Genomic DNA, 23,917 nt, shown 5'->3' on the forward strand with positions numbered 1-23,917 from the left:
TGCAACATCAAAAAAAAAAAAAAAAAAAAAAAAAAGAGAGAGAAATAAATAAATGTATAGGCATCGGTATCGGCGAGTACCAGAAAAAAAAGTATCGGTACTCGTACTCGGTCCTTAAAAATGGTATCGGTGCATCCCTACTATTAACTATGACTTTTGCCTCAATAAACTCTTAATTTACTGCTTATTAATAGTTATTAAGGTAGTTGTTGTAGCGTTTAAGTTTAGGTATGGGGTAGGATTTAGGGATGTAGAATATGGTCATGCAGAATAAGACATTAATATGTGCTTTATAAGTACTTATAAACAGCCAGTATGCATGCTAATAAGCAACTACTTAAAAGTGAGAATTGTTTCCCATGCTTAAATATTACGAACAATTGTCACCAAATTCTTCTGAAAACAAATAATCTGAGCATTCTCAAATTCTCCTGTAATCAATTCTGAGCAAATTCTCAACATGAACTCAAAAATTTCTAATCAAATTCTTCTCAAATCATATAACCTGAGCTATACTATCCAAATTAGTTTTATAGCCTATTGTAGCTCTAAGCTATTACTGTATGTGTATAATCATCTCATCCATGTCTTTTTATTTCTCCTAAGGACTTTCAGGAGAAACATCAGAGACAATGTTGATACTTGAATGAAACAACAACTGAGAAATTCCTGAGTCTCCTGAGGTATGAAAGCGCAACTTCTGAGCAATACATTTAACAAATTTCTCCTTTGTAATGCAAATATCAAAGCAAAACTGAAACATTCTTATGACCTGCATATGAAGCTAGCGCACTAGCTAGCGACGAGGAAGCCACAGTTCAATAATAGCCATCTGTTTTTCTGCAGGGTGCTGTGATCTTTAGTGTGCTGTTAAAGGGTCTGGAGAGATCTGTGAGCTGTTTCTGAGCATGAACATGTACTGACTGATTAATGATCGTATCTCCCGCGTCCCCTGGGCTCTGCTCTGGGTTTTTACTATGGCCGCCATGTCCTGTTGCATTATTCAACAGCAGCCTGACACAGTTGTGCACCATTCACAAATCCAGAGCACCGCAGACGCCTGTTTGTGTTTGGGATCGTGTGTGTGTGTTTCTGAAAAAAAAAGGTGAGGAACAGCAGTTTTTAAATGTATGAACCTAATACACAGCCAGCATTATTGCATAATAAACCTGAACAATGTACTTCTTCAAAATGAGTTATGAATTCACTTCCATTCACTTCAGTTCTATTCATAGTTTCCACAAGCACACACACCTGGCAGGCCAATGCATTACATCACACACCAGTTTATGATCTGAAAAGCGCTGGATGCTCATGTAATCGCTAACGCCACCTGCCCCGTCCAAAGCAATGATAGCACAGCTGAGCATTACATCTGTGTTTAGTATGCAGGTGGACAGATTTAAACTATTGCACAGGTCACGTATTATACAGCATTATTCCTATCTGCACACTATCCTACTGCAAATTTTTATGCTTAGCATGATTAGCACCGAGGCTAACTAGTAGTCTCTCTTCCTGGGTGTGAAAGCTGTGTGGATACAGGAAGGGAGGGTTAGAGGAAAAGAAGTGTCATTGTGAACTGACCTACTTACATGTGATTTTTACCTATGTTAACTGTAGTTTAGTGTGTAAAACTAGGATAAAGCTCCATACTGATTTCTCACAGACAGATTGTCCAGCACACTAACAAAGGGTGTTTTCTACAACCTGCATTCACACTTCACTGTACTCTCAAATTTAGCATTTTCTGGCCAGTCAAAGTCTATTTAACAGAAAAAAATATCCTGAACAAAATGCCCATTGTGATGGAATTTTTTAATGATTCATAACTGAATCAAAAGCATACATTTATATGCTTTTGAAAACTACATGTCCCCAACACTACTACACCACAAAACTAGACAGCTGTCTGAATATACATATACATTTAACCTCATGACCCTAGCAACACGTTGAAGTATCAAGGAATCCAAATTTGCTTTTACGTAGTAACAGAGAACCAATCATATTAGAGAAAAAAGATGTAATGAATCATGTCACCTTTGCCATGCACTTATTCTATATAAATTGCTGTACTCTTTTGGTTGAGGGGATTCTTTCTGAAATTGTTCTGAGATCCTCCAGGCCATGATTAAAGCATATTCGAAGACATTGTCTGGAGTCTGTCTTATTACTGCTGCTCGGCAGACTAGACACTAGAGATCTTTACTTCTATTCCCAAGTAATGGTGCTTAAGTGGAACAGACTTTATTCCCAAGTGATAGTGTTCATCCGACTCGAAGCAGGTGTCAAAGATGCCTAGTAGTCGAGTATAAATTTGTAGGTGTCGAAGAGGAGTTTAACTTAAGTCAGGTGCGTAGGGGAAATCTACCATACCATACCATCTAAAATGCTTGTAGCCCCCCTCTAAAAACTACTAGATAGTCATACTATAGTGGTTACCATACTAGTAAAAGACAAAAATGTCCCTAAAGATGCACAAGAGTAATGAATTATTAGGCTATAGAATGCTAGAGTTGGTCAATTAATTTCTTAAATCATTTCAAACTGCACACTTCAGTTAGTAATTTCAAAACTCTGATTCATTTGAGTCGCTGCACACAACTGTTCACAGAACTTCCTAGTTTTAAAATGCTAAATAGTATGTATGTAGATGAATACTGCAGATTGAGAATTGTGGATAAATATTATCATCCATTGTTTTATTGGAATAGGCGTAAGGGTGTGACAGTCGGGACAATTTCCCACCACTTTTTGCCAGGGTCGATATTGTCCCCACCACTTTTTTTAAACATCTCATGGTATGGATGTACCTAATAGAAAGGAAGCCTCTCCAGTTGACTAGTAGAGTATTCATTTTATTGATTTAAGTTAAAGACGTGATCTGATGCTGGAATGTGTTGTTTCTGAAATCATGCTTGTGTTTGTTGCCGCTCTTATTAGTGGCAGAAGGCAACAGTGTTCTCTTGTGGCTCGTGCAAGTCTTCACACAGATGAGCGGTTCAATCTACCACTTTAGCGCTGTTTGTGAGACTTGCTATTCATTCAGGTGTAATCACAAAACAAAACGCAGTGTTCCTGCTCTTGACATACAATCACTGATAAACATCTTTGGTTTTAAAGGGTTAGTTCACCCAAAAATTAAAATTACCCTATGGTTTACTCACCCTCAAGCCATCCTAGGTGTATATGACTTATCTTCTTTCAGACGAATACAATTTGAGTTATATTAAATAATGTCCTGGCTCTCCCAAGCTTTATAATGGCAGTGAATAGAAGATGAGATTTTGAAGCCCAAAAAAGTGCAACCATCCATCGTAAAAGATAACCACACGGCTCCGGGGGGTTAATAAAGGCCTTCTGAAGCAAAGCGATGAATCTGTGTAAGAAAAATGTTCATATTTAAAACTTTAAAAACTAAAATAACTAGCTTCCGGCAGACGGCAGTACGCATCGATTTATGGCGAAAGAGTGAACTCTAACCCGACAAATGACGTATTGATGAAACGCGGTAGAGCAGAGGAGAGAGCAAAACAAAAACGAATTAGAAGTCTAAAACAAGAATTGTCTGAGGATTTTGATATAAGAGAAGTGGAGCTTGAGTTTGTTGCCCAGCCCTATTTGAACAACAAGAAGCGTCAAAGCTTATGCTACTCCTACATTGCGTCAGGGGTTACTCTTTTGGCGTAAGTCGATGTGCACACGGCCATCTGCTGGAAGCTAGTTATTTTAGATTTTAAAGTTTTAAATATGGATATTTTTCTTACAAAAACACATCGCTTCGCATCAGAAGGCCTTTATCAATCCCCCGGAGCCGTGTGGATTTCTTCAAAATCTTATCCTCTATTCACTGCCATTATAAAGCTTGGAAGAGCCAGGACATTATTTAATATAACTCCGATTATGTTTGTCTGAAAGAAGAAAGTCATATACACCTAGAATGGCTTGAGTGTGAGTAAATCATGAATAAATCAAATATCACTTTAAACATGAGCTCTATGTCAATAAATTACCTCCCATTCATTCATTCCCATAAATACCATTCATATAAATGAAAATGGTATAATTTGTCATTGTGTTCATTCGGTGTGGCTCACTAAAACTGCATTTACTTGATCAAAAATACATAAAACATTAATATTGTGAAATATTTATTCTTCTGATGATATTTTCAGCATCATTACTCCAGTCTTCAGTGTCACATGATCCTTCAGAAATCATTCTAATATGATGATTTGCTGCTCCAGAACTTGAGTCCAAACTTTTGAATTAAAGTGTGCCTGAGAAGGCAAAATTATCAAAATCCCCATCTCTAAATGGAGCAAATATATAAAAATTAATACATATATATATATATATATATATATATACACACACATAATGTTTGCTAAAAATAACACCTAGCCCTTAATGTGAAGTGAGAGCAAAAGAACTTAATGAGCAAGGGTGTGAGAGTACAATGCAATCAACGTGAAATTATGGCCCTCGGGGGCCCCAGCTACATCTAAATGGAAGAAAACAGAGAATTGTTATACGCACCTTCACACGTCAGCCACAACCTTACTGAAATGAGGCCACACAAACTGATACTACAAACGGTCACCGTCAAATGAAGAAAATCCACTGCAGGCAGGTGTAGAAAACAATACAGCTCCCTAACAATATCAATCCGTTCGGTAGCATTAGAATCCTCTCAGTTCTGATGTCAGGACGTCGTTTTCACAGAAACCAAATCTTTCCTCACTGGCAGTCGAGTAAATCCCACAGAACGTTGACTAAACTGTGCTGAAGAATTTCACGATTGCCCTTCTCTCTAATCATTCTCCCTGATGTCAGTGACATCATAGCGCCCACAGACTTATAAGCAGCCGCAAGGCATGCTGGGGGCCCAGAGCGAGGCTGAAACAGGTTGTAACGGATGACCTGTGAGCAGAGATGGAGATGTTTCTCTGGGACATGGGCAGCATTAAATGCTTCAGCTCGCTGCTGATTGGTGGAGATTCTGGCCACGGCCTGCCAGAGGATTTTTATTTAATCTGGTGTAACTGTGTGCCAGAACAAAACAGCACTCTCAAACCACACAAATCACAAATTTGTGCTTTTTTTCCCCCTCTCGTCCTGAATTTTTTTTTTTTTTAAAAGACAAGGGCGATTATCTTTGTAAATCTAATTCTGTCTGCTTTGCACAAGAATAAATTGGAACATGCAATAGCTTTGGTCCTACAGAACACAAACATGCTCTGAAAAATCAACTATGTCAACATTCGAATAGAAACTAAAAGTGTTTCTGTTTATGGTTTCTTTTCTCAGAACATACTGAACAATATCAAAAACAGAGATGCTCTACTACACTTGAGCCTTTAAAAGCTGAAGTGAACTACTGTGGATACTATGATATGACTGTACCATGGTAATTGTACGAATGGTACCAAAACAATGGTATTATTATTGTATGATTAAGGAAGGAAGGAAGGAACGGAAGTGGTATTGTTACAGTAAATGCAACAAAAACCACTGTATTAAAAAGATGATTTAGTACTATTTAAAATTAGTACTACTGTAATGATGTACTTAAATAGCAATAAAATAAAATACATACTGCACATTACTATAATAATAAAGGTTACAATTAACAACAGAGCCCAAACTATTAAATTCAGTTGCTATTTATTTTTATATATAATAATCGACACAAAAAACCATGTAAATTTCACATAACGTTTTGCATTAACTACTAAATCGAATTATAAAATTATTTTTCAATTATTTTTCTACTCTCTATTAATTTCTACTCTTTTCTATTAATTTGATTGAATATATAAGCTAATATAGTGCATTTATTTAGTGAAATACTCCTCTATAGAGTTCATTTCTCTAGTGAATTAACATGCTGTGGACACTAAATGACTTGCCTGAGGTAAATGTAATGTTATTCTCATCTACTGATTCTACTGATGTCTTTCCATGGTTGAAACCTGGTTGAGATTGATTACACGTAAACATATCTATGCATAGATCCTCTGTTCTTCTTCTTCTTCTGCGCTTTTTGGTTAGCAAACAGCGTTGCATTACCGCGTTGCATTACCCCTTCTGAATTGGATCGCCTGTGACTGACTGTATTCGTTGTCTGACTGTATGCACCGAACCGTGACATTCGTACCGTGATATATATAGCATTATTTTAATAGAATATAACAAGACAAAACAAAACAAATGTACCTGAAAACCATAGTATTATTATGGTATGATTTAAATAAAACAAAACATGAAAATCAAATAAAATTGTATTATTATACATGTACCAAACATGTAGCCTATGTGAAAATACCATAATATAACTACAGTACATATATAATAATAAAATTATTATTATTATTATTAAATAACCCAGCAGAACAGTTGGCAGGACACTAGCATTCATGCCCAGGATACTGTGAAACGTTTCAGAACAGACAGACACAGGAAGTAGTGCAGCACTGTGTCCAGCCTGTGCACCGCAGTGATGCGAACGTCATTAACATCCCCCCCCCCAACTCCCTCCCTCTAAACATGATGCAGACAGCCATGTGCTCCTGCCACATTTACCCTCTATGCTTTCAAACAGCAGCATCCAGGCCAACCAGGCCTTCTCTCATGAAGCTCTAGCAGAGTGTAAAATAGGCCAAACCCCTGAAGAATAAAGCTAGAGAATCAGCACAGACTGGGGACTGGCTCTATCCTTCCACAGCTCACCAAGAAGGTACATTCACTCTCACAAATATACAGTGAGAAACATGCTAGTTCAGTCTTAATAGGTTAAAGTAATTTAAACACCTTTTGATATGGCTGGACAAATAAAATTCTTTTCTGTTTTGATGTATTTCCTGAAACTTGAACCCCTTTTAATATAAGTGAATGGGGCCAACGAGTCTGAAGCTCAAGAAAGTGCATCCATTCATCATAAACGTACTCCACACAGCTCCGGGGGGTTAATAAAGACCTTCTGAAGTGAAGCGATGCATTTGTATAAGAAAAATATCCATATTTAACAAGATATAAAGTAAAATATCTAGCTTCCACCAGACCGCCTTCCGTATTCAACTTGCGCAAAAAGCGTAACTGACGTCCCAGTTTTGTAAGTTGAATACGGAAGGGCGGTCTGGTGGAAGCTAGATATTTTACTTTATATCTTGTTAAATATGGATATTTTTCTTACAAAACTTCGCTTCAGAAGACCTTTATTAACCCCCCGGAGCCGTGTGTAGTATGTTTATGATGGATGGAGGCACTTTCTTGAGCTTCAAACTCGTTGGCCCCGTTTACTGCCATTATAAAGCTTGGATGCATCAGGATATTTATTAATATAACTCCGATTGTGTTCATCAGAAAGAAGAAAGTCATATACACCTAGGATGGCTTGAGGGTGAGTAAATCTTGGAGTAATTTTCATTTTAAAGTGAACTAATCTTTTAAGGCCAGGAACGTGCACAAACACGCACGTGCACAGGAACATTTTACACAAATATTAAAGCGGAAACACACGGCACTGCACAACAAACACCCTAAAGCAGGGTAATTCTTCAGACAAACAGTGTGTAATTATGCTTATTGGCGTCAGCTGGAGTGGCCCAAACGCATTTTACAGGAAACTGCAGCCGGCAAGCTAAGCAATCAACACCAGAGGCCTGCAATTAACATCCTGAGCTGCTCGTTGGGCCCAGGAGGGAAAAAACAGGTTTGGAAGTGAAGTGTGACCAACTCAAGCCACATCAGAGCACATCTTTCCCCATAAAGCCCCATCAAAAAGCTCAGATCCACATCACACACAGACAGACAGACTGGACATTTTTAGCACTATTTTAATAAAATGAAGACCAAAAATGTGCCTTAGATTTCTAATTCATGCTTTATCTATGTATTTTTCATCATTCTAATTATCATCTGCCACATAAATGATATTTCCTCATAAATAAGTGGAATGTTTTAGCAAACTTAATAGCTATTCTTTATAAATCAAACTAAACTGTATGGCCAATATTTATGAATATTCACCTGCCTGGTCCACACCAGATGCAACGTGACTACAATATGCCAGTAAATCAATGAAAAATCAGAAGATTGTGTGAGCGGAGTCTCGATGCAAGCACACAGCTCTAGCAACGAAATGGATACGTAATGAAATTCACAAATATTACACTATTTTAACATTATAAAAAGATAAATACTTGGTGACTAAAACTATCTTTGACATAGAATAGACTTGTTTGTTAACATTGTGTTGACAGTTTGAAAGTTCTTGTTTCCTTTAATTCATTTTCGAGATCTGAGTTGAATTATCCATTGTTGCTTTCAGTATGGTTATAAAGGTCAGGCAAAGAGATATTCAAACTCACATTAGACACTTTTAACATTAAATAAAGCATATAAGCAGTACCTGAGATTATCATTGTCATACTTTGTATGGTGTTATTCCAGTCATGATGTCACAGAAATAGAAACCGTTTCTAAAATAAAATCGTAGGTTAGGATAAAAACTCTGATTAACTCTGATTAACATGGAAAAGATACTGTTTATCGTGCGTCACAGCGTATCAGGTTAGGACATAGTGTTATGCTTTCATATTTTATATTTGAAAAGAAAACTCTATTTCCAATATCATAAGGTTTTAAGGTGATTAAACTGTTAAGTTGATCAAATTGATCATTGTAAATGAAACCTTTAATGACTTAAAGGGTTAGTTCACCCAAAAATGAAATTTCTGTCATTAAGTAGTCACCTTCATGTTGTTCCAAACCCGTAAGACCTTCATTCATCTTTAAAACACAAATTAAGATATTTTTGATGAAATCCAAGAGGTTTTTTTTTAATCTCCCATAGAAAGCAACAAAATTACCACATTCAAGGTCCAGAGAAGAAGTAAAGACATTGTTAAAATAGTCAACGTGGCTACTGTGGTTCAACCTTAATGTTATGAAGCGACGTGAATACTTTTTGTGTGCAAAAACAAAACAAAAATAAAGACTTTATTCAACAATTTCCTCTCTACCCTGTCATTCTCCTACACAGTTTACGCTGAAGACACACTGCAGAGCTTCTGTGTTTAAATCGGAACGGCGACTCATTATTGGCCGGCTCCTGCGTCCACGTAAACAGCGTCGGCCAATACTAAGCCGGTGTTTGGACGTACAGTAAACACTCTGTCAACTGCATAGGAGACTGACAGGGTAGAGAGGAAGTTGTTGAATAAAGTTGTTTTTTTTTTTTTGTTTTTGCGCACAAAAAGTATTCTCATCACTTCAAAACATTAAAGTTGAACCACTGTAGTCATTGACTATTTTAACAATGTCTTTAATACTTCTCTGGATCTTAAATGTGGCAATTTTGTTGCTTTCTATGGGCGATAAAAAATCTCTCAGATTTCATCAAAAATATCTCAATTTGTGTTCTGAAGATGAACGAAGGTCTTACGGGTTTGGAACGACATAAGGGTGAGTAATCAATGACAGAAATTTCATTTTTTGGTGAACTAACCCTTTAAATTTGCTCTTATTTCTTGTGTAGACAGCTGAAGGATCAGTGTGTGTGCCTCTAGAGTGTTCTCCTGAAAAGCTGTTTGCGTCAATCATGACATTCCATTAGCACACACATTCATATCTTATTATTCGTATTACAAAGGTGGCTGTAGAAATCTAACATTCACAACAGGCCTTGTATTTCTTTAGATGGCATGAGCTCAGAGTGAAATGTACAGTGAAATGCTTTTGTAGATGAGAGCATGTCAGGTGGAAGAAAAATACCCACAAAGCACCACTGTAGCTCCTTTCAACACTCCCGTTCAATTTAAAGTTGGGTCGTTTCTGCACCAGTAAGCATTCCGCCCAGGGGATAGGCCTACTGAGCAAACCAAGACAGCCATTCTACAATCTATTTTTAACTGCCATCAATTATGAAAAAAAGCTCCAACAATAATTACAGTAACATGTACGGCATGCAACACTTTCCTTTGTGCGCAGTGGCGTTATAATGCGGCAAGAAGAGAAAAACACATTTCGAGAAATAAAACCACGTCCATACAGTACGTCACAGCTTGTGTCTGTGGTGCACTTACAGTAATCATTTGGCCGTGATGTATGCGGGGTCTTGCTGTACGATCTGATGGTATGTTGTGAATGGACATTCAGAGTGCTTAATATTGCTGTGGAAAGGAGTTAGACTCATTACAGCTGAAAGAGAGACCATCCATCCATCTAGAGGACTGCTGATCTGCCCTAAACAGCTAATTCCATATCTGCTTACAGAACAGATGCATTCTCACTTTCTGCTCGTATTACTGAGCTGTGCACACACTGACTAACAAAACACTAACACAATGTACCAAAAACTAATAATACCATCTTTTGGCCAAATTCAAAAGCAGCAAGCTTCTGAAACCATGACAAATGGAAAACCTATTGAAGCTTGTTTCCGCCACTGAATACAAAAAAAAAAAAATGTTAAGTGCTACTTTTTATCTCACAATTCTGACTTTTTTCTTGCAATTGTGAGTTTACATCTTGCAATTCTGACTTTTTTTCCTCAGGATTGCGTGATATAAACTCACAATTCTGACTTTTTTTCTCAGGATTGCATGATATAAACTCACAATTCTGACTTTTTTCCTAAGAATGGCATGGTATAAACTCACAATTGTGATTTATAAAGTCAGAATTGCATGATATAAAGTTGCAGTTGTGTGTAATAAAGTCAGAATTGCGAGATATAAACTCACAATTCTGAGAAAAGAAGTCAAAAATAATTCAGGAAAAGAAAAAAATTCAGAATTGCAAAATATTTCTGACATTTTGACTATTTTTCTCGCAATTGTGAATTTTTATCTCGCAATTCTGACATTATAACTCACAATTGTGAGTTCATATCTGAAAAAAAGTCAGAATTGTGAGATTAAAAGTCGCACTTATCTTTTCATTTTTTTTTATTCCGTGCTGGAAACAAGCTTCCATAAAAACCCTACTGAAGAGAAAGAAGAAAAAAAACAGCACTGAAATTTGCATTAAAATATTAATTAAAATGCAATAAAATTCCATTTGTTTTTTGACTGAAGGAGAAAATAGACCAAAAAGTGTTGGCTGAAAATATAAACAAAAACCACAACTTGAAAAAATGAAACAACAGAAACTTGGCTTGTGAGATTTTATGTATTTTTTTTTATAATATACTGTAACAATTATTTAATTTAAACACCAGCTGAGTGTAATATTTGGCAAGATAAATAATTCATATTGAGGCCATTTTTTTTTTTACTTTATTCAATATTTCTTAAACTACAACTTCTTAAACTAAAACAACACAGAAACTAAAACTAATTGCTTTCATTAATTGAAATAAAGTAGAAATAAAATACAATATAAATATAAGATGAAAAACATAAAAAACAAAATTAAAAATAAACTCAAATAAAAAAGTTTCAAGTGCTAAAATTACTAAAACTGAAATGAAAATAAATCAGAAATATATTAAAATTGAAATAATTATAAAAACTAATAAAAATGACAAAAGTACAAAACAAATTGGAAATATAAAAATAAATATTAATAAACACTACACTAGTATATATAATTAATACTATTATATAAAATAACACTGATCAACATTTTTTTCCCACACTTATTAATTTACAGTCAATTTATTTAACATTTTATAAATTATTATAACTCACATGTTATTGTAAAATCATGCCAATTGAAGGACGTTTGTGTAATCTCTTAAACAGTTTAGTTTGAATCAGTGGCTCCAGAATTTCTAGTTTCAGCCCAACAATTTTGCATCACTAATAAGTATGGCGGAAAACTACTGTATGTTATCAAGGTAAAATTTGTAAGGATGAGCAAATTTATATGCCTTAAAATCTCTGGGCTCTTTACACTAGCAGACTGACAACGGGTACCATGGACATGGCCGTCTCAGCTGGTGGTCTTATTGGGAGACGTATTTATAGAGGCTCGAGGTCTCTGCTACATCACCCCAGGCCAGGAAACCATGCGTGGCTGCGGCCTGACTCTCCCCATCTGCTCCATCAACACACACACACACACACACACACTACATGAGCTTACGAGATGCTACGTCAGCTCTGCTCTCTGATTCACTCAACATCACTTCTGTCTGACACGATTGAGAGTGCATGGGGCGGAAAACAAACCCATTAGAGGGAGAAGGAGAGAGTTAAAGAAGACACAGATGAACATCACAGCTACGTGAGGGACTTTAAACACAAAAAGTAGCAATGCTACTAACTTAACCGCATTTTTACTAGCTCAGTTGATTTTGTAATAGTGTAGCTTTTCCATAAACAAGCTACTTTTCCCAACTACCCTGAAAAAAACAATTTTCACTCAGAAATTGATAGTAAATGCACAATTAATTACAAAGAAACGTACACTGAATTAAATGTTAAATTCTGAAGTAAAAAGGCTTAGTAAAAAGTTTTTTTTCATCAAATGGGACTAATGGCAATAGGATGGCAGATCTCATACGAGAGCTTTTGGAAACCAAGCTCTGAGAGGTTTGTGACATACAGTTATCAGTGACTAACCTTATCTACTGATTTTAAAACGTCCTTGAGTTCCTCCATTGCCACTGCAAAAAGCAGAGTGTCTAAGCAACTGCCGAGTATAACCACAGGGCATTATGTTAACGTTACATAAAAAAGCTAAGCAAAAGTCTCTGGGATGATTTCTCTTAGTAAAAGACAAAAAGCTTCATACTTTTCTGCAGCATGGCTTTCAGCATCCTGGGAGATAAAATCTCTCCTGAAACCTAATGACAGAGTAAACACATATTACACGGGCTCTCAGTAATGGGGTCTGACCACAGAGAAGAAAATGAGAAACAGAAGAGAACAGCTATCAATGCTAAACCGCGATCACCCTGCATCCAAGCCCTTCCGAGGCCGATCTCATTCATCCTCCGCAATCACACACTAACCCATCTGAGACAGCATGTGCCTGGTAGCCATACGGTGCACAAACTCCCACGTCTGCAAAACGCTGAGATAATTAGCCTCATTCTACTGACACATGTAGAGTGGTAGTGGACATACTAGCATTCAAAATTTCAATGTTAGCAATCAAAACATTCTAAAACTACTTTAAATAGATGTTACTAATTCTTTTAGAATTATTATTTTGAATAGGTGTTATGATCTCTTATTTAGATGATCATAAATATACTTTCAATGAATTTAAGGTCAGGACTCAGAGGTGCCAATTCATGTGTGAAAATGATTCTCCATGCTCCCTCCCATTCTATTTGAGCCTGATGAATCTTGGCTTTGTCTGCTTGGAATATAGCCATGATACGCCTTCCTACATGGTTGCTTAAGAAACGAAAAGCTACACACTTCATCAGTTAGGGTTAAAAGAACTGTTGCCAAACATATAACATGCTAGAAACATAATAATCACTGTAATAACGATCTAGTCATAGACTCTTAAGCATTTGCCTATTTAAATCCAAATATATATATATATATATGGGTTAATGACGGGATGGGTCATTTTTTTGTCCAAAGGCCTTAATAATAATACAAAACAAAGATATGATATTCAAAGTACGTAAGGTAGTACAACTAGATCACTTTTATTGAATCCAAAAGGTTTTAATTATATTTTGCTACATATAAAGGTATTTTAAAGATTTTGAAGTGTCAAAAGGTCATTCGGTTTAACCGTCCAAAGGCCAATACAGCCATTTCATTTGTGATTCAAATATCTTAAAATGTAATAAAAGCATATATTTTTTATTCTGGCATGATTTTATAAAATCATATATCAACATAGTGCAAAATTGTATTAAAATTATGTGTAGAAGTCGTCGCTTTGTTATGAGAAAGAATGTCCGGTAAAAATTAATTTCATTGATGTCATTCGGAGTAACCAATATAAAGAGACCATTTTGGATCAAGTCATGCGTTCAATATCATGTGACAGGATGTGACATCATTCAGACACCTGCAAAGGACCACATGGTCGTGAAGCAAAGTAAAAACTCTCTTTTAATTATTTGAAAAATTCATGTTTTCACTTGCTCATACGCATGTCCCGAAACATCAGGTCATTCTGTACAACCGCTATAAAACATGGAAAATTTTGTAATATTTTATAAACTTGCCCTAAATATAAAAGTTTGATTGTCCTTTTGCTAACTAGCTAGCTAGCTAGATATCAGCCTGTTAGCATTGTTTGAAAATATCGTCATTCGGTATAACCAAAAGTGTCATTCGGTAAAACCATTTTTTGGTGACAAATTTTGCCCAACTTGTAAAAAATGACAAAAGCAGTGTTAATTGATTACAAAAAAAACACAATCTCATTGTTAACACTTGATAAAACTTTTTTTTTTTCAAAATTAATTATATCTTCATTATGTTTCTTTACACTTTTAAAAACCTTATTCGTCAATGACCCATATATATATATATATATATATATATATATATATATTTCACAATATTACTGTTTTTACTGTACTTTTGTCAAATAAATTGTCAAAAAAATGGTACTATAACTCAATTGTTTCTCATAGACCTCAATGATGTCAAATGGAGATTTTTGCTTAAGTCTCTTGCTGCTCAGCTTTACATAAAAGACCACAGTAATCAAAAATATCTAAACCTATGCTCAGATTTCACAAGGCACCAAAGTCTGCAACAAAGATCTCAATATGAACTCAAATATTTCTCATCAAATTCTTCCAAGTCCAAATGATAATAATGGTAACTGGTTTGTCTCTCTTTTAGAATGGATTATCAACACAAATTTTAATTCAAAACATTACTTCAGCATTTGTATCCATTGCATGAATTTCAGAGATAATACTGTGACAAAACCGCTTTGGGAAGAGGCACGAGATGTGACTGATAACAGCGCGGAACATCTCGTGACAGGTGGAGGAACACATGCTCTATATATGGCTGTGACCATCAGCAACAAACAGCTTCATAGCATCCATCCATCGAGAGCAGAGAGAGACAGAAAGAAGAGCTGGTCTTTCTCAACACAGAGCGTGTGGTATGTGGGATAGGGACATCTGCTCTCTTTCATGCTCAGAAAGCGCAACTGATTCCCTGAAAGGATGATGGGAGTTCGTTTGTGGAACATACTAATGGCAGAGAGCTCTTTCTCAAGCTAGAAACTACTAGCAAATAATCCAATCAATTCCCGATGGAAAAATTCAAGCTCCACCCTATATTTTTTTCTTACAGTACGTCACAATAGGAAAGACTATCATAGGCAAAAATCATATTGCTCAGAGGTTGCTCTATATGGATCAGGGATATTTTTTCTTTAGGCATCACAATTTCTATGAAAATTAAAAACAGTTGACATACAGAAAGTGTACAGAACTACAAAATGACTGTGAATAGCAGCTCAGAACATTTACCTTTGGAAGAATTCAATCAGAAATGTTTGAGTTTGAATTTCGACTGCAGACTTCTTGGCAAGTCTGAGCACAGTTTGAGACATTTTTGAGATCTCTTTTGAAACTCTAGAATAGACATGGGAGGTGAGACAAATAAATGCTTCATTCGTTCATTCATTCATAAAAGAAAGGATCTTATTGGATTTTCTTCTTTTTTTTTGTTTTCTTTTCCTGTCTTTGTGGAAAACTCTATTTCTACAGTAGATTTGGAAATGTCACCATTAAAGAACAAATCTGAGCACAGTTTAAGACATTGTTGAAATCTCTTTTGAGAGAAAACAAAAGTTTGGAGAAGACTTTTTCTCAGGAGAGACATCAGAGCGGGAGACTTATGCAAGAGTTCCCATTTATTCTCCATTAAATCTTCATTGCGACCTAGGAGAAACAACTGAAATAATAAAGAGAATAAGTAGGGAAGTATTCGATTTCAGACACACGTAAGACATTTCAAGTATCTTCTTTTGTGTTCCACAGGTTTGAAACGACATGAGGGTGAGTAAATTATGACAGAATTTTCATTTTTGGGTGACCTCTCTCTTTAGCATACCCCAAAACATTGCTTTAAAACTGCTCATAAAGCTTCGCTCTGACACTGGAAACTTCTCTGTTTCATTCATTCACCTCATCTGCGTCATTTGCCAAGTAATCTCAGACAGCGTTTACAGAAGCCTCATGAATAAACCCACAATAATCCTGCTGTTCTCTTTCTGTCTCTCTGTGTGGGGGACATCCCTCTCTCTCTCCGTCTCCCCCGCAGGTCTTCCTGTCTCACACATCACCCACAGCATTGATCAAACAACGTTTCCATGGCGACGCAGCCTCACAGAGCACCGGGCTAGTGGGAAGGGATATTCCATCTAAGAGAAACTTCAATTATGATTTATCTCTCCTGTTCTTCCCTGTGTCTTTCTCTCGCTCGCTCTTTCTCTGCAGCGACCAAAATTTATTAAGCCAAATGATACACATGGTCATATAACAGAGGCTGCAGAAGCAGAATTGAGAAAAATACTATTTATCTTATCATACATTGTCTATACAACAACCAACGTAATAAAGCATTGCCAGATTCACTTTCATCTGTTTCGGATAAAACTAAACATAATTTTAGCACAACTCACTGGACAATTCACTTTGAATGTGTCGTAAAGCATGTGCAAGACGCAACGTAATATTTTGCAGAAATGTCGCCACAGCCACGTTCTTCCAATGAGCTACAAATTGATGTTTTTATGCAACCTGAAGAAAAACTTAGATAATGCATTAAATAAATTAAAGGCACGATACGTAAGATTTTTAGATAAAAATATCCAAAAACCACTAGAATGATGTTATATATTGTGTGGACTTGTGTACTTACATTATCCCAAATGTTTCCAACAATGTTTAAATCCAGAGAAATCAGGACACAGACCATGTCATATCTGCGTAACCCTCGATTTCCAGTTTTACTTTCGTAGAAATCATGGAAACACCAAAGACTCTTTAATATATTATGTGTTTTATTAGACAGGTGAGCAACTGCTTTGCAACCGGATACATTTATCAACAGAAAACGAATCATTGTTATATAGCTCAACATAATATAGCCGTTTGAATCGCTTGTTTTCTTGATTTACCACAAGTACCATGTTTTTACCATGCCTCAGAGACTATTTTGTGAAGTGGCTTAAATAGCATAATCAGAGAGAGCTTTTTCCATTATACAATATATTTTTTAATTAACTGCATGTCATTCAGCAACACAAGTCATCCAGTTTTCATTAATATGACATTCTAATATTGATCTAGATTACTGCAAAGTACAACAAGTCTCTTATACCAGCCACCAAGCAAACGCACAGAGTAACATTGTAGCATAACTTTCAACACACTCAAATGTATTTAGTATGATGTTTTAACCATGTAAAACAGTGCGGAAGTGGCCGACTGCAGCATTAGCATAATAAAAGCTCCGCTGGAATCCATTAAAGTTAATAAAACTTTTATACATTAGGTCATCCATGAACAAGATTTCTGCCCGAGTCCGTCGGATTGCTTTCCATCAGCAGTGGAGGTGAATACGACAACTCCCATGATTCCACGCTCATTCACAGCATCAAAAGCTACGCCTTTGTTTTGAATAAGCGACCTCTAGCGGCGAAAATTACATATTGTGCCTTTAAGACATCTTAATATAAAGAATAAGACTATAAAAAGTGGTTAATGTATTACTGGATGAATCTCAAAAAAAGAAAGAAGAAAAAAGAAAAATCATTTGCAAAATGAAAAATTAATATGCGCCATTAGATTTTTTTTTTTTTACATTCTGTCATTATTTTCCATGATATTTTCAATTAAGTCTGCAAATCTGCATGCTTAACTGTTATGAAAATAAAATGTCATAGAATCACAATGATTATTTGCATATAGTTTCTAATGTTTTCCTTTGCATTTTGAAGTGAAATTACTTTGTTTATGACCGTTTTTGTGCAACTCAAAATTGCTGGAGGGGAAAAATGACATTTTAACAGGAATGTAAATCTAATATTTATATTCGGAATATAAATAATATACTCAGAATATAATCCTTTTTATAATCTAAAACACTCAGAAGCACACACAACGAAGCAGAAAGAACACAGTGGGACTGAATCCGCTCTGGTTTTGGCAGACAGCTGTTTGTTAGTAATGGGTCGGCACAGGGAAGTAACCTTTCCCTGAGGGAAGACTTTGGCTTTTGACGATTGATGCCATTTTGGTGACATTATCTTGAGCCATTTGCCCGATGTTTACCATGAAAACACAAATTAGAATAACCACTTAAAACTCTTTCTATAAAGAACACATTATCATCTAAATGCCTCAGTGTGGCGATTCTCTAAAAATGCAGCCGGTGCAATTCAGCAAAACAGCAGAAGTTGGCAGCCACACCTTGCCTCCTCCAATCAAGCACAGTACAGGCTTCAAAGGCATGTGAGAATGCACAGGAACAAAGGGATGCTTGCACCGAACCCCTGGTGTGAGCGAAGTCAAGTGTGCTGCTGATTTGCTGAGTGTGTATTTGTCCTGGCAGAGGAAGGGGCTCGTGTTGTAGATCCCTGGAGTGAGACGATGGGTTGCTTCCATGGCCTCTCTCTCCTCAACACTTTAAACTGCAATAAACACACCATTCAGTCTCATGCCCTGAGGTCCTTCAGAGGTTTACGGTGAGGCACAGGACCACTGCCCTTCTAATGCTGGAGCTGGAGCTTGGCTGGGGATCTGTAAATGTCTCTCAGAACCTGCCCACTTCTCTAATGATTCGAGAGCCAATGGCGTAAATATGTTTTTTTTTTAATAAAGCATAAAGAAACAAAACAGTGAACGAAATTGCTGCTAATACAATGCTATATCAGATATGTACAATAACAACTGCAGAAAAAAAAAATAACATTACGATGTCCAGAAATCAATTTCAATAGTACATTGAGAACTCATGTTTAATGGGATAGTTTCATAATACAATATATTGTTAGTTCCGAGATTCTTCAATTTAGTGAATAAATATATAGATCCGCAACAAACTTTTGAATTTCCTAGTGATCTAGTGGTAGAATTTTTGTTAACAGTATCAAAGGTTGTGTGTTCTAATCCGCCCTCGCATAGTTTTTTTTTTTTTTTCCCCTCATTAAAGATGTCCATCAATGGTTGTATATCAAGAGCAGGGACACGTTTGTGTGCATTTGTTATGTGATTTTTTAATTTGATTGGCCATCTCAATCATTTTGACACTGACGAGTGTTCTTAGACCGCTGAGGCAGACCAGACTAAAAATGTAACTTTTAAACCTTTTTGTCATCATAACAACATGCAGAGAGCTGTAATGAAGTGCAGCAGAGCAGTGCAAGAATTTCAAATATTGGGGGAGAAGATTTGACCATTTCTAATTATTGGGGGGACTTGTTGTATATATATATTAGTGCTGTCAAATTGATTAATCACGATTAATTGCATCTAACATGAAAGTTTGTAAAAAAAAAAAAAGAAAGTGTGTGTGTGTGTGTATATATATACACAGTATATATATGCTGTCAAATCGATTTATCGCAATTAATCGCATCTAACATAAGTTTGTAATACATATATATATATACACACACACACACACACACACACACACACAATTTAATTAAATATTGAATGCAAATGATAACAAACAGATGTACACAAATTGCTCACTTTAAAACTATTTTTATCACAAGTTTGTAAAAATAAAGTGTGTGTGTATATATATATATATATATATATATATATATATATATATACACACACACACATATATAGGCATATATAAGTGCTGTCAAATCGATTTATCGCAATTAATTGCATCTAATGTAAGTTTGTAAATATTTATATATATATATATATATATATATATATATGTGTGTGTGTGTGTGTGTGTATATATATATATATATATATATATATATACACACACAATTTAATTAAATATTGAATGCAAATGATAAATAGATGTACACAAATTGCTCACTTTAAAACTATTTTTATCACCAGTCAAAATCTTTAAAAAAAATAAAATAAAAAAAAACTCTAGATGATCACTAACAAATAGAACCAAAAGTTTCGTAAATTACTGACCTGTTTAATTTGAAAAAAAAAAAGAAAGAAAAAAAAAAAAGAAGAAGAAGCACAAATGAGTAAACAACAGTTTCCCACAACTGATAATTACAACAAATAACCGCTCAATATTACAAATAAACACATTTTGTGGACAAATTCAACCATGACAAAACAAAATGGAAACATGAGATCCCTATCGTTAATGGCGATTAAAACTCGAATTTTGAAGATCATTTCAGTCTTAGCGGTGTTATAACTTCTTATAATTTAAGTATAAAATACTTAAATTTATGTTAAAAGATTATATATATATATTTTTTTTTTTTTTTTTTTTTTTTTTAAATATTGCAGGTAACGATACAGCCTTTTGTCATTCAAAATGCAATCAACAGTGATGAAATGTGAGTAATATTCGCGTACTGAATTGCAATTGGACATCAAGCTTGCATTTATTAGCATAGCGAACTCTGATTGGTCCTTTCTCACACAGCCGCCACTAAACAAGATGCGTGCTGAGTGTCATGACAACGGCTGCGGCATTTCATTTACTCAGAAGGAAAGCTACCTCACAGCCGCCCCATACACACAATTTCTATCAATTCGTGCCAATCAAGCACTGATATTTCCTTCAGGAAATGCAGATATAAGTTGTGATGCGTTACAAACTCACCCGATGGTGCTGAGCGCCTGTTCCAGGAGCTCCGTCTGCAGAATATTCTGCGGCGGCGTGAAAGCCCCATTAAAATGAGATAAAACCGAGCTACAGAACTGACGCAATGTCTCAAACTGCATTTTCCCTCTTCCTCTCCGTTATCCTGCGTATATTCCCGCTTTCCCTCAGATGAAACTCCTCCAGCGCTCCTCGCTCCGGACGCGCCGCATCTCCAGCGCAACATAAACACGATTCAACTTCCCGATGTGATCTGTTCCCGGTGAAAAGTGCGTTTGGACGAGGAGACCGGACCGACACCGGCTCTCCCGGTCATTGTGATCCGAACTTAAGAGAGAAAGCGAACGCGCAGCGCTTCCTAAACGCACCGGAGATCCCTCGCGCCTCTAATTATCCACAGTTATCGCGAAAAACATCCACGCATACGCACGCAGGCACGCAAGCAAGCGCGTCGCGTCCGGATTCTAGAGAGCCCAGGCTCGCGGAGACGCTGCTGTCAGGATTCTCTCTCCCATCTACAGCAGCCATCCGCTTTCAGGAGCACCAGAGCAGCACTACACATCCTCTACCAGCATTACAGCGCATGTGGCGTGGGGAGGAGGGGAGCTTTCTTTCTCCCACATCATTAAGGGTTTTCTGTGGAGAGATGCTCTGCTCTAAAAGACAACTATTGTGTGTGGATATTTGATGACCTGAAGGAATAAGGGCGTTAGAGGAAGAGAAAACGCTCTCGTGTGGAGTGCACTGCCCTGAGGACACAAGGAATAAGAGGGCTTTTTAACATGCATTCTGACCTAAAAAAAAATGTTCTATATGCATCTTAAAGAGAAGCAGGGCCCTTTGAATTTACTCTATTATGAGAGACACACGTTAAAGCCAAAAGAATGATGATCAAGACTGCTTTCATCAAGACTATTATGTGCTTACATTGTACATGCATTTTGAAGTATTATTGACTTTGGGTTGTCTATAATATAATATAATATAATATAATCTTGCAATTTTATTTTAAAAGACAATATATTTTTTTTTCTGCAAAATATAGTAAAATGTATTTAGTATTTATAGAAACTATTAAAAACATTGATGGATGGACTGCAAAAAAAAGTGATAGATAGAAAAAATAAGTAGATAGATAGAACGATAGATAGATAGTAATATATAATGTAATATAAAATAATCTTACAATTTTATATTAAAAGACAATACATGTAATTTTTCTGTAAAACATTAAAATGTTTATTAGTAAAAAATGTAAAAGTATTTATGAAAAATATGAAAAAAAAACTAAAGTGATCAAAAGATGAATGGACTGCAAAGTGATAGATTGAATTTTAGAACAATAGAACGATAGAATGATAGAACGATAGATAGATAGATAGATAGATAGATAGATAGATAAATAGTCAGTCCATAATAATGTAAAATAATATAATAATCTTACAATTTTAGATTAAAAGACAATACATGTATTTTTTCTGTAAAACAGTAAAATATTTATTAGTAAAATAAGTAGTAAAAGTATTTATGAAAAATATGAAACAAAATGATGAATGGACTGCAAAGTAATAGACTGGTAGTTTGAATGATGGAACGATAGAATGATAGAATGATAGTTAGAATGATAGAACAATACATAGAACGATATATGGAATGAAAGATGGAATGATAGACGGAATAATAGATGGAACAATAGAACAGATAGATAGATAGATAGATATTCAGTCCAAAATATATAATGTAATAATCTTACAATTTTAGATTAAAATACAATACATGTATTTTTTCTGTAAAACAGTAAAATATTTATTAGTAAAATAAGTAGTAAAAGTATTTATGAAAAATATGAAACAAAATGATAAATGGACTGCAAAGTGATAGACTGGTAGTTTGAATGATGGGACGATAGGTAGAATGATAGAACGATAGTTAAAAATGATAGAACGATACATAGCATGATATATGGATTGATAGATGGAACGATAGAACGAACAATAGAATGATAGAACAATAGAATGATAGATTGATAGATGATAGTCAGTCTATAATATATAATGTAATATAATAATCTTACAATTTTAGATTAAAAGACAATACATTTATTTTTTCTGTAAAACTAAAATATTTATTAGTAAAATAAATAGTAAAAGTATTTATGAAAAATATGGAACAAAATGATGAATGGACTGCAAAGTGATAGACTGGTAGTTTAAATGATGGAACGATAGAATGATTATTAGAATGACAGAACAATATATGGAACAGTAAATGGAATGATAGATGGAACGGTAGCTGAAACGATAGATGGAACTATAGATGGAACGGTAGATACAATGAACGATAGAATGATAGAACAACAGAATGACAGATAGATAGATAGATAGATAGATAGATAGATAGATAGATAGATAGATAGAGATGACCATGCTAAGCCTCAAGTGCACTAATTGTTTAGAGATCAGCATTTAAAAGCATTAGTGTAGGGTCGTCTAGAGAGCAGGCAGGTGTGAGATCAGAATGCTGATACTGAATTCCTGCAGGTGCATCTTTTATTCTCTTAACAACTCTCTCCAGACAAAACCTCCATATCACAACATCAGCTCCCATAGCACCAAGCAAAGAGCATGAAACTTGATTACATCATACTTGTAGTAAAACTTGTGCTGACCTCTTGAACAAACAAGACAATACGCATCTGTCTGTCTGTCTATATTGCAGTATTTGCAGTGACAACAGAAGATCAGCTCCCAACACTACAAGTGACTCATGCATTTCGTCAAACTAATTTCAGCACTAAAAACAACCACTGTTGTCTGTGGTTCAACCTAGGTGTCACATTGCATCTAGCTCCAATAAAAACACTAATGGATTTTATAGATGGAAGGGGAGGAGATGCAAGCGCACAAAAACCTGCAAAACCCAGAGAAACATAACGGCTGTAATTAAATCCGAATCCCAGTGTAATTATTATTGTTTCATCTAGCAGTTTCACCCACACTCGCGCCGCGTCTGAGCGTTCACTCCAATGACACCTCTGAGACCAAGACAAATTAGGCTCTTCCCACATTATTTCAGGATATAAATAGCCTGTCAGCACTTTTTCATGAAAGGAGAATCGGAGTTAATTTAAACATTCTTTAAGATTAATGGAAGTGCTTTTCAGTGATTTCCTGAGCTCTATTCCT

General features: G+C 35.6%; 1 protein-coding gene across 48 annotated transcripts in view; it reads right to left on the reverse strand.

Moving 5' to 3' along the window:
• The window catches only part of rims2a (regulating synaptic membrane exocytosis 2a), a 201,347-nt gene that overhangs the window by 118,212 nt on the left and 59,218 nt on the right, over positions 1–23,917 (reverse strand). Inside the window, exon 1 of one of the 48 annotated variants that reach the window (XM_051864866.1) lies at positions 20,733–21,467. The exons of 40 other annotated variants lie outside the window; for them this stretch is intronic. In XM_051864866.1, the coding sequence (XP_051720826.1) occupies positions 20,733–20,854 (122 nt within the window). In that variant the 5' untranslated portion in view covers positions 20,855–21,467. Of the gene's footprint in view, positions 1–20,732; positions 21,468–23,917 lie in introns of those variants that run through there. 7 more of the 48 variants (XM_051864884.1, XM_051864885.1, XM_051864889.1 and 4 more) reach the window with 7 other exon arrangements.

The sequence above is a fragment of the Ctenopharyngodon idella genome, chromosome 16, assembly GCF_019924925.1.
Source record: "Ctenopharyngodon idella isolate HZGC_01 chromosome 16, HZGC01, whole genome shotgun sequence".
NCBI lineage: Eukaryota > Metazoa > Chordata > Actinopteri > Cypriniformes > Xenocyprididae > Ctenopharyngodon > Ctenopharyngodon idella.